We start from the raw sequence: 23,180 nt of genomic DNA, 5'->3' as shown, positions 1-23,180 counted from the left end.
TGAGCTACGCTATGTTTAATTTATATAATCGAAAAGCGCTTTTCGATAGCACAGTTGACAATTACCCATTCACAGACACGTTCATACAGCACTTCTATTTGTAGCACTTTGTTTATCAGTCATGCATCTCATTCACATGCTAGCACCACAGCCTTCAGGTACAATCTAGTGTTCAGAGTCTTGTCCAGGGACAATTCAGCATGTGGAGTAGACGAGCCAGAAATGGAACCACCAACCACTCTACCTCCTGAGCCACAGCAGCCCCACAAACAACAATTTACACTTTAGCACATACCAATTACACTTAACCTAACCTACATGTTTTTGGACTGTGGGAAGAGGCCGGGCTACACTGGTTTGCACTCCTTACAGTTTAATAGAATTTGTCTTTAACAGTGGCTCCAACACTGTTGAATCTTTTTTTGTCCCAGCACGAATGCTTTATTATAAAAACTTTCACATTAGGGATATGAAATCTCACCAGAGTGTTTTAACAGATGGGCAGTCCCAAAGTAGGTCGCGTACTTAACCTCGCTCAACACATTTGTACGATACAATACTTTATTGTGCCTGTGGGTGAAATTGTCTTGGACTCAAATGCTGCACACATGTAGCTGCTTCCATCTTAGAAGTCATAGTTTAAAAAAAGACAGAACAAAAAACACCATATAAACAAAGTAGCACATACTGTAGAAAAATCCAACCACAAATTACACATTACCCATATTGCACATTACGCATACTGCACATATTACACAACCAGTGATAAGAGGAACACCATGGCACTATCACGCAGCCTCAAGCAACATCATAAAAAATTTAATCGAGGTAGGTACAAATTAGTTTTTTAAATGGTTGAGTCTACATTGAGGTACTAAATTGTATCTTATTATATTTGCTTATTGGTTTCTATATGATCTATACTTATTTCCTGCTTACTTTGTTCTATATTTTAGGTAATTTTTATATAATATTTTTTCTTTTTTTATGGCGTTTTCTAGTCCCCTGTTGATCCAGGGCTTTTCTTCATAGTTTTCTTCCTTTGAGTTCGTGTCTGGCAGTGATAATCATACAAAGTGGTGAGAGTAGATAGGAATTCGTTATAAGCTTTGTTTGGATCATTATTTGAGAATACCTTTTCCAGCTTTGTGAATTTAAAACCTCTTTAAGAGCCCTAATGGCTTCTGTTGTTCTCAAGCGAATAATTTTTCGTTGTCAATATTTTTATTGGTCTTGTTCCTGAAGCAATTTTGTACAGTTGTAAAAAATTGGAAGGTGGTCACTCATTAATAAGCAGTCCAATTACTACTCTGTTCACAGTGTCATTGCTAAAAATATTATCTATTAATGTTCGCACTTTCCCTGGTTATTCTGGTTGGTTTTGTGATGGTAGGAATTAGACCTAAACTGTATATTATGTCCATACAGTCTGTAATCATTTTTTTTCATTTGGGTTCAATAGATCTGTGTTAATCCCTACATACAAATACCATATTTTTGTCATAAATTTCACAATACATTTCAATCATATTTTCATTGAATACATTTGGGCAGGATCCTGGAGTTCTATATAAACAAGTTATTATTATGTTCTTAGATTTTTCAACATCTTTTTCTTAGGTTATACATTCACTAAACATGTCATATTGTCTCAGGTAGTCCTTGACTTTTGTACAATTGTGAGACTTCTGCTGTTGAAGTTTATTATTGACAATGTTCCTTCCAAAGTAACAGTACTTTTCAATTGATCATCGATATAATACTTACAGTTGCAGTTGTTATTATTGTAGAGATGGTTCTCGGGATCAATGTCATTTTCCATTTCCTGTATTTCATGTTCTGTGTAGTCAAATTTTTCAGCTCTTAATATTTTCCATGCTCATATAGACAGCTACCTGTATGTTCCAATAATCATATTCCTCCAAAGTCATCATCATTCATGTCTCTAAATGGTAATGAGATATCCATATCCGATCCCCTCATACCAGTCGTTGTCCGTTCATGTAATTCCATAGAGATTGTCTTGGCCATACTAGTGATTCCACAGTGTCCCATGGTGGCAGGAAACACAGGCAAGAGGTCATGCATTTGCTTCTTTGTGTTGTCATAGATCTGATTAGCCATTCAGAGCAGAAATATCTGTTCATTTTGTATTTGTCCAAGACTTTGAGCTCCCTAATCATAATTGCTTTTGCTCCTACAGGCGATCCGCTCAACTCTATCAACACTTTGCAGTTCCTCATCCACGAAGCTTGTATCTTGTTGGTGTTTTGGTGTGCCAAAATGAATATTGATCAACTTTGGATAGTGCACTAGTAGTTATGTTAACTATATTAAGAATCTTGTGTAATCCTTTATATCTGATATTAGGAAGAGCCCAAGGCTGATATCCAAAGTGTAGTCCACACAAAGGCAAACAAGGATCTACCAATGTCACTCTCCCAAGCCAGCTGAACATTAGAAGAAGCATTATGAGCAGCCCTAAACAAAAAGCTGTCAATATTTATGGCCACACCTCATGGGGTGTCTTTTAAAAATACTAAGCCTACTCCAAACACAAAGCAGGCGAAGCTCCCTCTTCAGATGTCTTATTCGTAACAGAAAGTGGCATTACAGTTTCGGGCTTAACTGTTTTAAAAAGAAGTTTAAAAAAGTTTTATCACTTGAAGTGGATACTCCATCTGAGAGAATGGGATTACACCAATTCAGACAGTATGAAGAGATTCATTACTGAATCTCCTGTGCAGCTGCTTCACAGCAGTATATGTATTCCAGTATTGTGTTGAAGTCTGGGGGAATACATATAAAACAGCAAAAAAAAGATATGCACATGCAAAAAAAGAGCAATTACGATGATCAATTATGCATGGAACCGAGATGACACAAATCCCTTATTTTTAAAGACTACTACACTAGTTATGATCCAAGTGATAAACAATTCTTTGCCAGGAAACCTACAAAAATGCTCCAGAACAGAGAAGAGGATTATGATGGAAACAAAATTAGCAATACTATTAAAGTTTTCATAAAAAGATACAAACGGATACTCATTGACAAAAAAGATGAAGCAGAACAATATTTAAATTTATTGTAGAAAAATACTGTTTATTATGCAAGATTATACATTTAAGTTTTGAGAGATACTTTATTTTTCTAAATAATATGTAATTTGAAGCTGTAAAAAAGGGGCAGGACCAAATAAGCTTCTGCTTCTTTCTGTCCCTTCTCAAACCCAAATATTGTATGTACAACATTTATGTTGACTGGAGATTCATGTCTTGGAAAATATTTAGTTTTCCAATTTTGTAATTGATATATTTTGATCGGTTCGAGATTAGGGGTGTAACGATTCGCAAAATTCACTGTTCGATACAACAGTGGTGTCACGGTTCGGTATGTTTTCGATACAGCAAAAAAGTAGAAATGCCAGAGAAATTTATTACAACTAGCTAATGTTTCTTGACTTTCAACAATGACCCTTCTTCTGGGGTGTCTTCTTAGCAGCATACAAAACAAAAGCAACTCTTTTTATAAATTGTTTAAAATATTTAGATTTTAACTCAATTTTCAGATTTTTTCAGAGGAAACATGAGAATGTCCACATCTTCTGTAGACAGCACAGATCTGCTTGACGTGGCAATGTCAAGTAACGCTGTGCAGTAAGGTAATGTGCTCTTACAGTCAGGTAGCTTTGTAAAGCCCTTGATCTGCAGCCTTATGTGGTCAGAGCTACAGCGGGTCCTTCAGACAGTTGGTACTCTGTTTGGGCTCTTGTTTTGTTATATAAAGCAGGAATCCGTGGCTATAAATATATAGTGTTTAGTTATTTTTTTCCTTGTTTGAATCAGTTGAATAGCTGTCTTAATGCTGCGGGGATAGTTTGTAGCGTGTATGTTGCTCCTTATTTTCGTGAAGTTCCACCACACTGGGGTGATATAGGTGTAAATGAGTTGACATGTCTGAAGTTGTCCCACTGATGTAATCTCTTGACAGATGCAACATACTGTTGTTTTAATAGCCATATTGCGATGAGCTAGCTTAGCGTAGCATGCCTCCCGGCGTGCCTTACTGGAGAGCAATATTTTGCCTTTGGAGGGTAGGACCAGACAGGACGCTGCCTGTTACATAGTGTGAGCTGCATTGTTGAGTGCAGTGGCTCTGAGAACATTAAATTTCACACAATTTAAGCTTTATTTATCCTATTTTCTAAATGTAATAAGGTTACAACGAATCGTTGTTTGTAATGTGTGCCGAACCAAAATCTTTGTACCGAACAGTTCAATACAAATACGTGTATTATTACAACCCTGTTCGAGATAAATAAAGATAAAATCAAATCAAATAGAGCATGCAAACGTAATACTTGTTTTATCCAACAGAGGTGGTGGTCTTGGACTGTACCACAATGATTTCAAAAATGTATGTATGTATGATCTTATTTCCAGATTTGATAAACTTTTCTAGCCATTCCCAGCTGCCTTGAGACAATGTATGTTGTGATTTGGCGCTATACAAATACAATTGATTGATTGATTGCCTGGTTTGTAGGCCCAAGTCAATGTACTTTGCATTGAATGACAGATATTACTAAAATACTGACTTGACGATCCCCCCTGCAACTGGGTATAGTAAGTTTCTTATAAACGACTGTTGCCTTTTGTTACTCCAGAGGAACTGATATTGATGGTAAAAAGTTTGATGTTTTGATGTTCCACTCAAGTGACCGGATGTCTCCTGTTGCAAGAGGGTACATCATCCATTCTATGAACCCCAATTCCATTGAAGTTGGGACATTGTGTAAAAAACGTAAATAAAAACAGAATACATGATTTGCAATTCCTTTTCAAACTATATTCAATTGAATACATTACAAAGACAAGATATTAAATGTTCAAAATGATAAACTTTGTTGTTTTTTGCAAATATTCACTCATTTTGAATTTGATGCCTGCAACACGTTCTTCAAAAAGCTTTGAACTTTGCGCTGATAACAATCTGGATGGTCATTTTCCTCTTTGGCCCAGAAGACACAACGTCCATAATTTCCCCCAAAAAAATTAAAAAAGACCACAGCACACTTTTACACTTTGCGTCAGTCCATCTCAGATGAGCTCCGGCCCAGAGAAGCTGGCAGCATTTCTGGGTGTTGTTGATGAGTGGCTTTCGCTTTGCATGGTAGAGTTTTAACTTGCACTTGTAGATGTAGCGACGAACTGTTAACTGACAATGGTTTTCCTAAGTTTTCCTGAGCCCACGTGGTAATATCCTTTATAGAATGATTTCGGTTTTTAATGCAGTGTAGCCTGAGGGATCGAAGGTCAGTTGTTCACAAAGTGGTGAACCTCGCCCCATCCTTGCTTGTGATCGACTGAGCCTTTCAGGGATGCTCCTTTTATACCCAATCATGACACTCACCTGTTCAAATGAACCTTTTCACCTGTGGAATGTTCCAAACAGGTGTTTTTTGAGCATTCCTCAACTTTCCCTTTCTTTTGTTACCCCTGTCCCAGCTTTTTTGGAACGTGTTGCAGGCATCAAATTCAAAATGTTTGAATATTTGCAAAAAAACCAATAAAGTTTATCAATTTGAACATTAAATATCTTGTCTTTGTAGTGTATTCAATTGAATATAGGTTGAAAAGCATTTGCAAATCATTGTATTCTGTTTTTATTGATGTTTTACACACTATCTTGTGTATAGTAATAACTTCATTGGAATTGAGGTTTGTAAATAGAAATATATTAACCTAGTCAGTTAATGGTTAAGTGAGCATTGGCTATTGGTGGGGGGAAATATATGTAAAGGTACATTCCTTAAACAGGAGGTCTATGCCTCAATCAATCAAAGAATGATGAGCAATGAATCAAAAACATTGGCATGTACCAAAAGCGAGATGTGTTTGTTTGAGTGAAATGAGGTCATTGCAAGTGAGCAAAGGGGGTTCGCTCTCTCTCGTGCGCTCTCTCTCTCACACACACACACACACACACACACATCAGCACCTCTTTTCTTGTCTTTGGCACTTGATCTTGTGTAGCTAATTGGCCTCTTCCTTTCCGGCTTTTGTATTCTTTTGCACTCTGGCTACTTCTCAGGCTTAAGTAGACATGAATACACAGACCATCATTTTATTGCAAATACTATGAGAGTGTTTGCCCAGGGTGTACCACAAAAGTTTATTTTTCACACAATTATCAAAGGCAAAATGTACTGTTCATTTGTTGCCACAAAAAAAAGGAATTGGGTGAGGCGACAAATGTGTGTGTGCAGAGGTAAAAAAATTCAAAGATGAAGATTACATTTCTGTGGAGGAATTTACAGATGCTATATGACAGTTGGTCACCTGGAATTGTACAGACACAGGGCAAGAACGTACACAAGACCAGGCAAAACTTGTCCAGGCAACAGACTATTCGCCTTCTCTGTCTAGGATGTTAGTAATAATAAAAATAATTGTTGTATATGCTACCACAGCAGAAAATATAAAAGTAGTAACAGAGATGGGGCAGTCCCGAGTCATGAAGAAATGAGAACCTGATGCAGAGTGATGCCCTGCATGTGTCATGTGACACTAGCATCCAAGACTTGTTGACATTGTATGAGGGCTCCAGGTGAGTCTTTTCACGTTGTGGAAAAATTATTAACAACGAATGCTGTTACCAACATGATTCACTTTGAATAAAAATTACCACCAAGGCTTCCACACATCGAGCAGACTTTTAGTCTGTATAACATAATGCAATATTCCCTTATATTATGGTATCACAAGACCCAATCATTGCTAGATAGCTAGTTGGCATATATGTAAATATATATATATATATATATATATATATATATATATATATATATGCAGCTATGAAGGAAGCTTACATCAAATTATTTCCAATAGACAGAGTCTTGAGGCTAATATCTAGGATTCCCTAATAACTGTTCCAATCAGAGTCACAGTATACTATGTCTTTGCACAGTATTATTTTAGCTTTTTCTAACTTAATGTTGAAAGACGGAGATTTTCTGTACGGGGCTAAAACCAAAACCTCCAGTTCAGCGAGCATCATGGAGAGCCTGGTGATAATAGATGGAAACCTGTCAACAGCCCAACTACTGACTAGTAGTCAGATCACAAAAGAGTTTACAACAAAGTGAGCAGCAGATATTTTTATAGATTAGTTGAATTATTTTACTGTTCCAGACCTCACGTGTCCACTTTGGTTTTTAAAACAGGAAGGAGAGTTTATCACACATAACAATATTATAGCTTTTTTTCCCCATATGAAAACATTGGAAGTGTATGAACAAGGTACTTGTTATTTTAATAGTTGTCTCACCATGACCAAGCAGTTGGATAATGCTGTTAAAATTGTTTACTACATTCTAAATGTAACAAGGGCCATGCCAATAACAGTGGGATGCAATGATACTCTGGAAAAGCTACACTATGGAATGTGGGCAGAATTAAACTAGAAAGTGAAAAAACATGCAACCATATGTTAAGTTACCTGAAGTAAAGACCATTTGTTACACATTAGGTACATGAAGGTGTGGTTGTCCTATTAGAGAAAAAACCCCTAAAAATGTATGTGCACAACCCTGAAACTGGTTGGTGTAAAAAGCAGGGGCATGTAGCCTACCACCCCTCTTCTTTCCTTTCTGTGTTCTTTACTACTCTTTGTACTCCTTCAGCCATGCTTTTTCTTCTTGGATTAAGTGGCAAATCTGAACGAACAAAAGTTCAGCTTGGATAAACAGGGTCAGCCAGAACAGACTTTGAGAGCCTTCTATTTCACTTGAACTCAGAGGTTTCCATGTCCTTACAAAACCTAAAGTGCAAAGAGGAAGTTTTTATCTTTCTCTAAATTCCAATCTCCATAAGAAAACACAAGTATATAACAAATTCTGCAAACTCAGGATTTTGTCCAGTGTCACTGTCTTTTAAAGTTAATTATATTGTTTCCCCTCACCCCATGCCTTGCACTCTTGGCCGTATTTCTTGGCAAATCTCACTGCCAGTCACAACAGGATCACAATACACTATACACTACTGGATTTAGACTCTGGGACAGGTCCAGATATTTTGGCTGCTAATCGATGATCGCTGATTTTTTCTTCTCAGTGAATTCCAAAAACTATCTGCTAAAGGAAAATCAGGGCTAGAATCAAGTTATGTCTTGCACATGCTGGTACAAAATAGAATCTGATTTTTTACAATGTAGTTGGTTGCTAATTGCTGAAAATACTATGAAAAAGGAACATGCTGAAATGTATTTGTATTTGGGATTATTGAAATGTTACTGACAGTACGTGTTAATAACATTTTACATTCAACCCCTTATTTGAGTCCTGACTGATGACACCCAATCATGAAGCAAATGTGGGTGTGTATCATGGCTGTTTCTGCCAGTCCAAACTAAAACGCAACCCTGGAGTGTATCTATAACATATTCAAGAGCGTTTCCACAAGGCTCTGTTGTAGGGGCCTGACGCATACACATAGAAATAGTGATGCATTATAAAACAAAATGTATTTTGTTGATGTAGCTAAAGAGGGAGGCCCCTCCTCCGATAGCATTTGGTAGCTCATTCCACCACCAGGAAACCACAAATGACAACAATGTGGACTGTTTCTTTGTATGCAGTGATGGCAATGCTAGACGACATTAAGTGAAGGAACACATTGGCCAAGAAGGAGCACAAGCAAGTATGATACTGTTCAAGCTCGTTTCGGGTAGACCATAAGTTGCTCTGTAGGCAAACTTTAGTGTTGTGAATTTGATTTGAGTGCGCAGCCAGTGGAGGGTTGATCAGCATTGGAATGACATGCCCTTGTACTGTAGGATAATCAAAGACTAGATGCACCATTATGGACCATCTGTAAGAGTTTCACTGTTGCCAAGGAGTATCCATATCTTAAATCTTAGCATAATCACCACATTCAGAAACATCAGACAAAAACGATTTTAAAATTCATATATATATATATATATATATATATATTATTACCTAAACTAACGAATACAGTATATAGAGATGATTCCTCAGTATAAGCAGAACTTTTTCACCGAAATTGCCTGCAATGACGAAAAAGGTATCTAGTAAATGTTGTTTTCTGCAATTTATTTTTCCTCTACATGATTATTGGTGCAAATATGATGTTAGGGTTTGTCTGTGATGAATTTGCAAAACTGTAAAAAGACCTTTTTGGAATGAATCTTGTTGATATATTGTTAATAGGTAAGCACCTCAACAGGAATAACGAAAGCATCTCACACTTCTTTTCTCTCTCCATGTGGTTCCTCCTGATGAAAAGAAGTAGTCCAGGTTGGTCTGAACATGGTGCTCAAATCAAACAGTGTTCTGTCAGTTCCCTACAACCACGTGGTAAACTAACAAACACTCAACAACAGTTCAATCAGTAGAGACATGTGGATGAATAATAATTATTTATTACAGAGTTTAGCAGAATAATATGTGATGACAATGTCTTGATAAAGCTACATTTCCTAACAAATAACGAAAATCCAAAAAGCATGGGTCACTATTTTGTTTTTGCTATATGACAGTAAGTGTAAGCAACATTTTATATATATATATAAAACAACTTAGCAGACCTCTGCATATTAGAACTGGGTAGAGGGATTGTTGTGATGTGAGGATTTTCTTTGAAAGCAGAAGTGAAGAATCTGCAGCAGGGAGCTCTGTACATAATTTGCCTTGAACATTTGAACAGTGTCAAGTTTAATCATTTTTTGTGAAGTGGAGTCAGTGGATGCACTGGACTTGGGCAATGAGAAAAATGTATTTTATTATAGATATTATATTATGTCATTATGTTTACACTCGTAGAATTAATCACACATTGGATAACCTCAGAGCGGCATTTAACAACCATTCAATGTCCTCAGAGAAAAACTGAACCCCCTGCAGCTTTTCAAACTGCACAGGCTGTACTTTTACAACCCAGAAACTTCTTTAGAACAGGTTACAGAGCCTTCAGCACCATGGGAGTGTTTTGTTTTTCCCATTTGCGAAGGACCAGGGTACACAAGACAACTGGGAGAGAAGGTAAAAGTGGAAAAAGAAGGGTTTTCATTTCATTCATTCATCGTCTACCGCTTTATCCATTTAAGGGTCGCGGGGGGTCGCTGGAGCCAATCCCAGCTAACATTGGGCGAGAGGCGGGGTACACCCTGGACAGGTCGCCAGCCTATCGCAGGGCCAAGAAGGGTTTTGTTCACCCAAAATATTACAGTTCAAAAACGTTCTCAGTGTTCTATAGTCCCAAACCTTAATGAAGTTCTTCATCCAAAAGCAAAAATTAAATTGAGATTTGGAGTATTGCAGTTATAAAATCTTCAAATAATCTTTACCTGGTCTCTGCAAACATAAACAATACACATTTACCCTGAACCTTACAAATATCAACTCCTTCTTTGGCCTTGGGTGGCTGCAAGGAACAATAAACTTGGATTTAAAAGTCCTGCCACAATTTCTGCAGTATCACTGTTTCCTTGGCGGGCATATCAAGGAAAAAACTTGTTGTCCCTGAACAGTGGCTGCACCTTTCAGGAAAAGAAGGAACCATGTGGAATTGGATGCAATGGCACAATCAGTAAAGACAAAAAATAATTTCAATTCATTTTAGAAGTACTTTTTTAATGTGATCTCGCCCCCACACTCCTGCACTGAAGTCTGAGAGTAGCCAGAGCTAAGGGAGGTAAGTACAGTGAAATTTTCAGCTGGTCTAATGTCTGGAAAACTAGTTCATGGGCCCTTTCTGCAGTCTCTATGATGTCAGTCTCTAGTGGCGGGACAACTCGCCCACTCACTGTGGGATATGTAAAAGGCCATCAGGAGTTTCTGAATCATTACAGTCTGCCAGTAAATTTACCAAATGCTCATAGCCAGGCATAAATGTCTTTCCCTTTTAATTTATTAATCCCCAACACATTCTCTCCTGAAACACATGCTGTCCTGCTTTTATACTCTAAGTACACATTATTATTCAAAGTACACAGACACTCTTACAAACCTTCTACGATGTCTCATTCTCTTTTCCACCTGCTCATCCCTTTCTTTCAACTTAGCCTTTGCAGTGTCAATGAATTATTCACTTGGATCCTCTTTCTCTCTGTCTCCCCCCTCATTTTTTTTTTCAGGGTTTCTGAGTCTGTCATAACACCAAACAGAGTTTCAGGATTGTCACCGTGTTAGTGTCTCATCATGCACATACATTTTTGGAATACAAAGGCCAGAATCTGACAGCTTATGAGTCCTATAACATTCATTTTAACTAAATGAGGAAAAAGATTAATTGAGGTCCCAGACTGGGATAGAGTCCTGTCCGCCGTTATGGCTCTGTGGCTCTTTTATGGTATCTCCTTGGCACACATGATTACACATGCCTTCGCTCTCTTGGTGGATTTCACAACAGAATATATACATTTCTAGCCCCTTCGGCTGTTCTAGGACATCTCCTAAGTATGCATGCCTTCACATGCCCTTGCCCTCTTGACAGAATTATATGAAAATAAAACTCTCATCGCCCGTCAGTGGAGCACAAATAAAGCTAAAGTTTTGGAATTATTTTCTCAGATCTAAGGGGGGCAGAAAATGTAATACTGAATCACACAATTTGGATTCTACATATAACGTAAAGAAGACGAGAGGACAAGGGTGACTGGAATCAAAACATCTCTTCTTTCACATATTCTCTAACCCCCTCACTCTGTGCTCCTCATTGAGGGATGTAATACCACTGATTGAACAACAGTTACACTCAGAATTGTCCCATTGGTCTACTCCTAAAATATTGCTGAAGTGGTTGCAAGGAAATCACCTAATTAGCAAAGCTGCTTGTCCTTTGCGGGTCTGGAGCATAGCATGTACCATTGGACGAAAGGCGGGGTACACCCTGGACAGGACTTGTTCCTCTCAAATATTCCAAAACGTGTTTTTCCATATAGATAATAAGTAACTTTAACACACCTTGTCAACTGTGTTTATGTGTGAAGTGCTATATAAAGAAAATCGTATTCTCATGTCTGGTGTACATACCTGTTTGTCCCAGTTGCTTGCTGGAACAGGCGTTCTAACTGCTCTAATTATCTTAACCTTTGGCGTTACTCTTATTAACAGTTGTGTCGCCATATTAAGAGTCAGTCAGATAGTCTTAACTCCACATTCACATTTGGCAGCATGCAGAAGTGGATCAGTCCTGCATGGGTTAAGGGTCAGAGTTTCCACAGATGCACTGAACAGTAATACAAGCAGTTCAACAGAATCCTGCTTCCTCCCTGTGCCCTGCACTGGGCTCCCATCAGGTCCACTTATATGTTAAATGATATTTAACCTGATTTCGGCTGCCACTTTTTCTGTAGCATCTTAAGACTGAAGATAGAAGAAAGCCTACCGGCTGAAGACTAACGCTTTACCTGTGGCGTCCGTTTTTTGGCCTTCCTGTCAAACTGTCTACCTTATGAGCCTCCGTCTCCACGCGGTAGTGCCCCTTTATTCAGGGCAAGCAGACCTCTGCCTCAGCTAGGCCATTCAAATTCTGGGAAAGCGGAATCAAGCTGCAGACTTGAAGTCACAGGGAGTTCACTATAGAGCAAGTAGAAGATGAATCCAACCGTTGTTCAGATGATGTAGGCATTCGCAAAAGCAAAGGTTGATCTTTTCAAGGACTGCTAGCTTGACAACCTCTGTTCTTTCCAGGACCGTGTTCAAGGAGACCATGAAATCTGCAGGAACGTGTGATACTTCTCTGCCCCCGTCGACTTTTGGTATATTTGTTGACTTGATTTCATTCACGGGGAAAATGGACTATGCAAAATGGTGAGGCTTTGAAACCAGTTCTCTGTGGAGTCATCTGTGTCATAGTGAGCTTTTTTGCCAAGTGCTTGGCTTCTCTGCAAAAACAAGAATAAAAAAAAAAACAACAGCTGTTGTCACAGCTGCTAATGTAAAATATTGTAAAAGAGTTTACATGTTTAAACCGCCATTCTTAATCTTCAGTGTCTCTGCCCTGTGCAGATGGCACAGTTCTCACAGCTGGTTCTGTTAGTGTGGGGGTTAGGGGTAGAGAGACAATGCAATCCATGATGTTCCTGGTGAACGCACAACACTAATCACAACCCGACCAACCAATTCCAGTCAAAGGATGATACAATATATTAAGAGGAAATAATTTAAGTGGCTGTTGAATTGTACCTGATTATACTGAGAGAGAGAAAAAACTAAACCCCTGAACACTATAATCCCCATGAGGATTTATTGCAGGGCTGATGTATACAGCATTAGTTTTATCTTGGTGTACCAAATAAATTGTGAGCGTAGATTAATGTAATCACATTCTCAATGGAGGTCCAGCATTTTTACTTTACTTTCCTTAGAACTTGACTTAAATCTTAAAATGGGAATGACAGATGAATTTACTTACTTGAGTATAAGCATTTAAGAAAATCACTGGTGAGTGTGGTTTTCTTTTTTCATTTAAAAGAATCTTAGTGTTATGCAATGTTAGTTTAATCAATGTTATCACCCTCACATGACTGTTTGAGGAAACAGAAAATGTACCACGAACTAATAAGATCATCAGATAACACATTGTGTCATGTTATGTTACCATAACAGCAGCGGTGCATAAATTGCTTATTCCGTCTGTTTATGATCCTAATGTATCAAGCTTGACTGACATGAAGACAGTGTAATGAAAAAAAATCAAAGCACAGAAAGAAGGAAAGGAAGAAAAAGAAAGAAAGAAAGATTTCTCCATTGATTAGTAGCATGTGTTGTTATTGTGAGCAGTTAGTCTCTATATAAGAAACATATTTTGGCAGCATACCAACTACAAAGCCTGGGGGGAAAGTGCATGACTAAAAGACAGATATTAGGATCATAAAACATATCCTCTGACTGACTGGAAGCCAAAGAACAGGGCTTCTTACAGAACCAGTAAGTGCGTCTAACATCAAGCTTGTTTGTTCTTGCTCTTGTTCGGGCTCTCAGATGGGCAGAAATGCATTTTTCTATTTAGACAATGTGGGTGCTGGACAGGAAAATGAAAAACTGTGTCCATCAGGAACTGACAAAGAGACTTTTGCCGGGTGTAAGATGGGGCATCTAGTGGTAAACTTAACACTTGAGAGCCAAGCATACAGGATATGGGTGTATATATGATTTTTCCAATTTAATTTGAAGAAAGCAGTAGCACTATTAAAATGCTTATTTGACTTTGATTTGCGTGATCCATGCTGACGAGCAATTTGCTGAACCTGGTTAAACACTAGCTCAAGAACAGATGCAAGAAGTAAAGCAAATGCACACACAGTGAGGATTTATGGATGCATTGGTCAATCTCATACCTGGCATTCTATTGGTTGGGGATGTTTTACAGTGTTATTAAACCAAAATCCACCTGGAGAGCAGAGAAATCTGAGAGCAGACATTTGGCTAGCGCACAGAAGCAGCATGAGGAGGACTCAAAACTCAAAAATTAAAGGACAGGACATTTGTGCTGTAGCAGAATATCTGAGAGCAGCCAAACCGTTTAGAGCAGGAGCAGATCAGATTTACACATGACCAGGAGCTATTTGAGAAAGAGGGCAGGGTTTTGAGGGAAATCATTATGAATATCTGATTAATAAATCCTGCTTCTGTGAAAGAAGGGCTGTGCTCTTGATTAAAGATAGGAAAGAAACTCCATATCTGATCCATAATCATACCATGGGGATTTAATCCCAGGAGACAGTGCCAGACAGGATTTAATTTTCATGAGCAGGCCTCTGTGTTCACCCCAGTGAATGCGACGCCTCCTCTGGGGCAGTGGGACTGGAAGTACGAAGGAGGGGAAGTGCTTAGCAATCACTTTTGTCTTGTTAGGTTTTTTTGCCATTTTGTTGCAAATTACAGAATAAACACAAACATTACATCTATAAAATTACTGAACTTTGATCAGGTCTACTAGTATGTATATTAGTAGGGTATAGGGTCTATATCTCCCACACAGTTTGTCAATTACTGGCACAAACCTATTCAAATTGAAACAGACTTTTATCTTAAATGAAACTGGGTTGTCATACTTTCCATGATAATGCTACTATAATAAAAGAAACATGTAAACTTCTCAAAGTCATGACAGCGATGATAATGTTGTATTTGCAACGCTCCTACAAAAGGTTCTCTTTGACTGTCTTCTTGTTGATCTTCTATTCAATTATCTCCTAAAAAAGGACAGATGAATGTTATTTTCTCAGCAAAAAAAACAACCCTTGAAAAACATGGAGGGCTTCCTTTAAGACTCCATATGGTGCCCATATTTTAGTTGACTATAGGCCCTTATCAAACCTCCCCTTCATTTCTAAAATCATGGAAACATCTGTTGCTAACCAGTTATGTGATTATTTACACAGTAATAGTTTGCCTGAAGGATTTAAGAAAACATCATAGTACAGAAACAGCACTGCCGAGGGTTACCAACGACCTTCCCATTGCCTCGGACAGTGGAAATGTCGCTATACTCGTCCTGTAAGATCTTAGTGGTGCATTTTACCATTTTATCCCAATAGATCACTTTGGTCTGTAACCACAGGATTACTTGGGGTTTCCCAGAGTCTGTAAGAGTAGAATGGGAATCAGGCTCCTTTCCCCTGGAACCAGCTCCCAGTTTGTGTCTGGGAGCCAGACATGTAAGGTTAGACTTAAAACTTTCCTCTGATAAAGATTACAGAAGAGGAGCCCTGAATCATCCCTTGGTTGTGCTGCTGTTAGGAAGTCTCTCCTTTTCTTTCAGACATCAATGATTCCTTTAGGCAAAAATACAACATGTAAAACTGTTTCAGCAGCAAACATACTCCTTTATTTCGTTGAGATACTAGAAAAAAACAAAACATTGCACTAAGCAGTAATGACAAAAAATAAGTCCAATAGCTGAAATAGAGAACAGTTTTCAGTTCTGTGTGCATCAGTTAGGTGCATATGTATTTTTAGAAGACTGAAAGCAGATGTTCTGGTCCCGTGTCTCATTGACCAGGGGCAGTTTACATCCGACCAGAGGCTGAGTCAGGGACTCTTTCGCCAAAGGTTTTCATTTGCACACCTTTGTCACTGTGACCGGACCAAAGCATCTGCGCATCACCACACCATTTCACCTCTACACACTTTCAGCATGATGACCGACAGATATTCAGTACCCATCTGAACCACACATTACTACACACACTTAACTGACCACTAAAAGTTCACATGAAGCATGTTGAGGATATTTCAATATTTAAAGAATTTTAACGCTGACACTAATGTCTTCAAAATCAAAAAAACAACATCATAAATCCACACTGATGACTACATCAAAATGTTCCGTATTAAGACTTAAAACACATTAAACAGTGCACAGGTCTACTCAGTTCCTCGCCGACCTGGCAACCGGCTCTGGGTCCTGATCTGTGTGTTTCTAATGCTAGTGCAGGCAGTGAAGTGAATAACAAATGGAGGCATTCTTTGCCCATGTGAGGAAATTCTTCCAAGTTATTTTTGACATTAGTTTCTACAGCATATTTTTACATTGACTGTTAGGACACGCATTGCTGCGTGAAAATTGGGGAACCATCGAGCTCCCACCAGAATTGTTGTTCTCTCTATATTTGTCCATTAGTGATTTTTGGAATAGGGGGCCTGTATCATGAAGCAGGATTAGTAAATTATCCTTCCCTGGGCTACTCTCCTAATCTCTGGGATTTTCCAGTATCACGAAGCTGCTTTTAACTGTGAATCACTATAGTGACCTACGCTGCCTGGCTAATCTGCCCTGTAATACTGTAAGGTCTGACCGTACTGTGTTAAGAGCTTTGAGATAATGTATGTTATGATTTGGGGCTATACAAATGAAATATAATTGAATTGGAGAAGCGACCTCAGAGGCTCAGATCAAGACCTGTCAACGGCCCTACTACCTTCCAATCTGTCCGTTGAAAAAAAAAGTCATCATTACCACAGGATCTTGATATGGACAAAAGAGTTAACATAAAAGTTACAATAATAAATAACATTAGACATGCTTATGGATCAGTCAATTATTCTATTTTAAAACTTTGGCTTTAAAGCAGAGCTTCTAACGAATGAAAGGACGGTTTACCCCATTGAATAAAAACATAATGATGATTATTAATGTTTTAATTGTTCAAAGGTTATTTAATCAGGATTCCTGACAGCATTGATGCTTCCACGCTCATATTTCATCACTGTACAGTAGATAACAATATCATGAGGAATATGTGTGATGATTATTTGAAGGGAAAAAAGTACAATATCTGATTTCTTTTGTTAGTAAAAGTGATTATGGGTCAAGCCTCTCTCCTGTTGTCTTTTGCTTTGGCAGCAGAAACAAGAAGAGTGTTCATCGTCAGACCACTGTTCATACTAATCCCTGCATTTATTTATAGTTTTAGCCTTACTCTGATATGTGAGGACAAATTCCATAGCTTCTTGTTCAATCCAACTGATTTCCCCCTGTTGCATATCACTTTCCTGCAGTTGCTTTAACCAATTTTATGTCCCAGTGGTGTCAATTCATATTAAGTACTTCATTCATGGTTCTGAATACTTTGCTTTTAATTAACAACTCTCTTTCACATGAACACACTCATGGCTGGATAGACAATAAAAGAAAAAAACTGTTGATAAGCAGCTTCGTGATACAGGTCGTCCAGGATGGACGGTGTATTACAAATATATGCATTTTTGTAAGCCCAACATCTCTGTCAAACCTCTCGAGTTCTCAGACAAGCGGATCTACATGTGTAGAAACTAATGTCCCTTCCTCTGAATGCATGTAACAGCTTGCAGTGGTGCTGATATCTCAGGAATTTAGATAGCTACAAGTTATTCTGCCTCCCCATCAGGAATGAATGTTATGCCATTTGAAATTCATATAGTTTACTCAGTGTTGATCACATAATGTGACATGATGTGAAATGTCATGACCTGGTGATATGTGCCTTCGGAGAACACGTTGTAGGTTTTTTGTGTTTTTATTATTCCACAACATTGAATCAAAGTAGGTTTAATGGGCCTTTTTTTTGCGACATTGACACTTTAAGTGTCATAGTAAAAAGTGATCTCTAGAAAATGACCTAAATGAATTACACTCAAGTAAAAAATCCAGATACAAAACACAAAGTATTCACACCCGTTTATAGAACACAACTAAATCATGAGTTGTTCAGCCAGTTTGTTGTAGGAGCCACTCTATTGGTGAGATTGAGTTCACCTGAGTTTAGTCAGGGTTTTTTTCTTCAACTTTATTATAAAGCCAACTTCCAAACACTGGGGAGGGAGAGAGAGAGTGCACCTCTAATTACAAATATATTGAGGAATAAAGAATTTGAACTCACAGCTCTGGACCGCACACTGATGGACAGAGGGGACACTATTTGGCAGAGAGAGGCTGCTGAAGTCCATTAGCCAACACTTGCTCTGAAAATGAAGCTTAACGTCAGTTCAATCCGGAAGACTTTCTTTATGACCCTTTCATTCACAACTCTCTCTCTCACTCTCCCCGCCTCTTCGGATCAGCTGACTGTGGGCGTCTTCGGTAAATCCAATCAGATTTTGCCACAATCTCAATCAATGTCAAACTTAAAATCTGTACTCTCCCTATCAGCTCTCATTTCAGTGACTTCGATGGAACCCTCCTCCTCCCCAATCACCTCCAGTCTCCATACCTAGTGCCCTGGATATCCACTCACCATCTCTGTCAGACCCTCAGCATTATCTACATGCCATCAACCATCACCAGTGTCTAGACCCCAGGGCCTCACCCCCTTTCAACCACGATGGCATCACGAGGGGTCTAAGCACCATAGACTCGCGTGTCACATCACTTTCCCCTCTTGTTGTGCACAGCCCAAAAAAAATGTTAAATTGACATTTGAAGTTTCTCCTGATTGAAAAAGTTGTTGATTGAGAAGTCATCAAAGCTACACAGGAATCACTTAAAGAAAAACCAAACAATGATAATGTCCTGGAGTGACTTGAATCAGAAGCCACAACACGATCCCACTAGGGATTTGTGTCTGGACTGTTCCCTAGTGAACTCTATACAACCTGACAGAGCTTGAGCAGTTTCCAGTGAGGCTCAAGCTACCGAGACATAGACTCAAGGTCGTGACCTTGTGACCTTAAGACTTAGAGGGTGTGAATACTTGCTACTTAGAATAAATTGGATTTATCCATTTTAACTTTGACATTAAAAAGGTCTTTTTTTCTATTAAAAAACGTATATTTAATCTACTGTGATTCAGTATTGTTAATATAAAAAATACTTAGTCATAAATAGAGCTGTCATATGGACAATTAACACTGTATGCATTATCATGAGTTATCCAGAGAGAAAGGACAATTTTAGTTGTTGAAATGTGCAAAAATAAGAATATTCAAATGTTAAACTCTCCATCAATTAATTCAAAACCAATTCCATTGTCAAACATATTTATAAAATAAGAACCTGTGAGTTCTTATACTTCAGTTATTTGGTTTTTAATTTCATGTCTGGAAATCATGTAAAATATGATTTTTTGCAACAGAAGCAGGCATGAATACAGATGAAGCACGTGCACTGTCTCCTTCGTGTGTGGCTTCCGATCAACATGCCGACTAGTTCGCACGAGTCGAAGCAAGTTTTTACACGTTCATCTGAGTTTGAACAGTCTGGTATGGCCTCATTTCAAAAGTAAAAAAGGCGCTACTTCTCAATTCTCCTCATGCCTCTTGTATGCCAACCGAAAAAAAATGGGGGAAATGTCTTCCTCTGTACTTGTCCTTGGTTTCACCTACCGTTTACCATAGCTCTGTTCCAGCCATTGCCGCACATCCTTCAGATTGTAAAAAAAAGGCCCCTTACCACCCAGGTAGGCAATCTTTCTCTGTTGCACTATGCACACCCTTTCATTGGATACACCGTAAGCCACGTTAGCATTGTTGTCCATGCAGTCTGCCACAAGCTGACACTGTGGCGGCAGGGAAAAGTGCTCCGTGAGTTTGCGAGCTGCTCCCAACCTTTCCTCCAAGTTCTGGTGCTTTCGCACACTGAAAGAGAAGGGGCCCATAGGAGGGGCCACCCAGCCATCAGAAGGGTGAGCCTCGTCTATGTACACTAACAGAAAGTCAGCCACATCGCTGAAGTCTTCCACCAGCTGCCGGAAAGCTGGTAGGTGACTGATGAAGGGGGGTCAGGTGGCTGAGCCGAAGTTGACCACCAGAGGGCGGTCCGATGAGCCAAAATCCAGAAGGCGGCACTCATCCCCATTTCGAATCCTGGCAGCAGTTGGCACATTGATCACGTTACTGAGGTTGCTGCTACACGGAGGGCCATCTGGCAACTTCACCACCTTGGAGTTAGGTGCCTCGCAGCCAAGCTTCACCTACGGAGACACACAGGGCACAAGACAATGAGATGAAAGGATAAGAATGGATGAGGATGTTTTCACTGTCATTCCAGAGCATGTTGTACACGGAAGGGGACTAAACGAGGAATCATATCTGGTCCAGGTTAATAGCAATAATACAATCAAGAAAGCAAACAATGAAACACAGTTAAAAAAAAAGTTATCTCCAGATGATTGCTTTTTGGAGCTGATCGGTTGGGAGTGGAGGTGGGTGGTGGGACACAGAACTTACAGGAGTATGCCTGTCGCATGAATGCACAGCAAAGCTATCTCAACGGGATAAAGGAGCTATTCAACTTTTTTCAGCACCCCTGTCAGATAGCAGAATAACAAAGGTGAATCCTGATCTAACGGCAAAAAACTGAACTAACAGAGAGGCGAGAACCATCATGTTAATCGAGCACTAACTGTACAGTTCTAAATAAAGGTGTGATCATGAAAAAATCAGTATCAACATGGTCTAAGTTTACACTTTAAAAGTGTAAATCTTCTCCAGATTCATTAATCCCATGTACAGTATCTACCGGCAGCTTGACGCTGATTGAACTCAACAGAAAGAAACTTGAAACATGGATACCAATATGTCTGTCCCAGAACTTGCGAATGCCGCCAAAGCCGTGCAAACAACTCTTCTTCACTGTTGAATTACTTCTCAATTTTGTGACTTCAAACTTTTCAGCAGTCGTGTGATTCAGCATCTTGAACTCACAAATTCTGGCTTGTTGCCAGACATGGTGTGTTGCCAAGTGCCAAGGGGTGAAAGTTAAGTATAAGAACATCTAATCATTTAAGACTTTGGTTTTTATGGGAGTCTCACAGGCGTCATATGGTAGAAAAACATACAGATGAGGAAAGCGAGAGAACCATGGACAGATTGCTAATCCTTCCCTGCGAATAGCTAAACCATTTCTTTGGTTATATGTATTTTCTTTTCCCCGAGGAAGTTGTGATCATGGGTGTAAATCTGAGTATGGACAGCAGAGACATGTCGCTACCAGTGGCAACTTGTTGCTGAATTATAATTGCCCCTATAAATATATAAACCCATCTGAACAACCTTGCCATTCTTACTGTGATCTATGCAGCAAATACATTTGTTTTTTGCTGGTTATTAAGGGTGAAAGACTGTGATATCGGGAATTCTCGACTAGGGACTAACCCTCAATTTCAAACTGCATTATGCATGGGTGCACAGCTGCTGTAGAAGTGCTGGTAGTGAGCAACAAAGAGTTAAGTATTTATAGTGTAAAGGTTCCCAGGGCCACAGAATTAAAAACGTCCTCGCTGGACAAAATTAGCACCAGCCAATATTACATTTCGGTGGTTAACCGTTTGATCATTTGTGAGGTGCAGATGACTCCGAGGAGAAAATCACGATACCTGGGTCCTTTTTAAAAGAGCAACTGACGGGTGAGTTACGGCCGAGCTGAACCAAATGACTTGTTTGCTCGTCAGGAATCATATTATTCTGAAAACCCGAGCTGTCAACAGCAGCCTGAGCAACACGGAGACACAGACAGGTGAGCTGTGATGTCACAGAGCTGCGGACAGGTGAGCACTGCTGAGTGGAAGGGTTTCCGGTGAGCTGGGGAGCCGGATGAGAAATAACGTCGAAGAATCGACTTTTTCTGATTAAAGTTGAAGATGTCTTTGAAGCATAACAGTGTGTCTCATCAAGAGACTGTTGAGTTGCGTAAGAATGACAGACACACAGGATCTCAGGTGAGATTGGATTGTTGGTTCTATCAGAGTAACACACAACCTACAGGCTTTTATACATTTGTTTTCCGGCAACATTTTTCTTGTAATTTCATCCTGATTCCCATGAATTTAAAAAAATAATATCAATTATAAATCTACAATCATAATAAAAATATATATACATTGTAACGATAATACAAGTCCAGTCATATCAGCAAACACAAGTCCGTGTTCTGCAGTCAGGCTCTTCTTGAGCATACATGTGAGAGCTCACACGCGTGCACGTGGAACAAGTGCGCTAATCATTTTGGCCACCTGACACAAAATATCATAACACCAATCCTGTGATCAGAACGCGCTGACTTGACCTGCGGCTCGACAGCTTTGCCAATGGCAGCTGGCAAACATTTCGTTGAAAATGGATTTTAAAAAAACAGGCGAGCCTGTGCTCATATTTCAAATCATAAAGGATCAAGACGCGATCGCGGACCCGCTGTGTGACCCCCGGCACTGAGGGTCGTGGGGTCACACGGGTGTGTACCTGCTTGTAGGCGTCCAGCAGGAAGCTGTTCCAGATGGAGCGCAGTCCCGCCGAGGTCAACATGCGGCGCCACTCTCCGGAGCCGCCGGACCTGGAGCTGCTGAGCAGCGCCACGACGCGCTTCACCAGCACCACGGAGTCGTACAGGACGAGGAAGAGACAGTTGGAAAAGAAACCGGGCAGTATCTGCAGTGTCACGAGCAGGTCCTCACTCGCCATCCCCATTTTCTCTCTCTCTCTCTCTCTCTCTCTCTCTCTTTCCGTCTCTATTCCAGACTGGCCGTCATTTGGCGCAAGGCTGTGTGGCACTGCTCGGCTGCCGCGCGCTCCCTCCGCGCGCCGCGGACTGCTCCCGACTTGGTGCGTAAGAGGAGGACGAGGATCAGGTGGGGTCCTCAGGTGCTCCGCGCCGCCGGGCCGCTCTCCTCACACGGAAGAACCCTGTGCTTCATATGGAGCTTTATCTTTGGAGCGAGATTCTGACGTCAGATGC

The 23,180-nt window shown here is 39.6% G+C and overlaps 1 protein-coding gene across 1 annotated transcript; it reads right to left on the bottom strand.

Moving 5' to 3' along the window:
• Positions 1-15,832: 15,832 nt before the first annotated feature.
• dio2 (iodothyronine deiodinase 2) lies at positions 15,833-23,180 on the bottom strand. Its single transcript, XM_035611151.2, has 2 exons — positions 22,688-23,180; positions 15,833-20,421 (listed from the first exon to the last, which is right to left on the bottom strand). Exons 1-2 carry the CDS (start codon positions 22,910-22,912, stop codon positions 19,831-19,833), a joined length of 816 nt encoding a protein of 271 aa, XP_035467044.1. The 5' UTR covers positions 22,913-23,180; the 3' UTR covers positions 15,833-19,830.

The sequence above is a fragment of the Scophthalmus maximus genome, chromosome 15 (assembly GCF_022379125.1).
Source record: "Scophthalmus maximus strain ysfricsl-2021 chromosome 15, ASM2237912v1, whole genome shotgun sequence".
Taxonomy (NCBI): Eukaryota; Metazoa; Chordata; class Actinopteri; order Pleuronectiformes; family Scophthalmidae; genus Scophthalmus; species Scophthalmus maximus.
The sequence above is the reverse complement of the archived record's forward strand: the minus strand, read 5'-3'. Positions and strand labels throughout refer to the sequence as shown.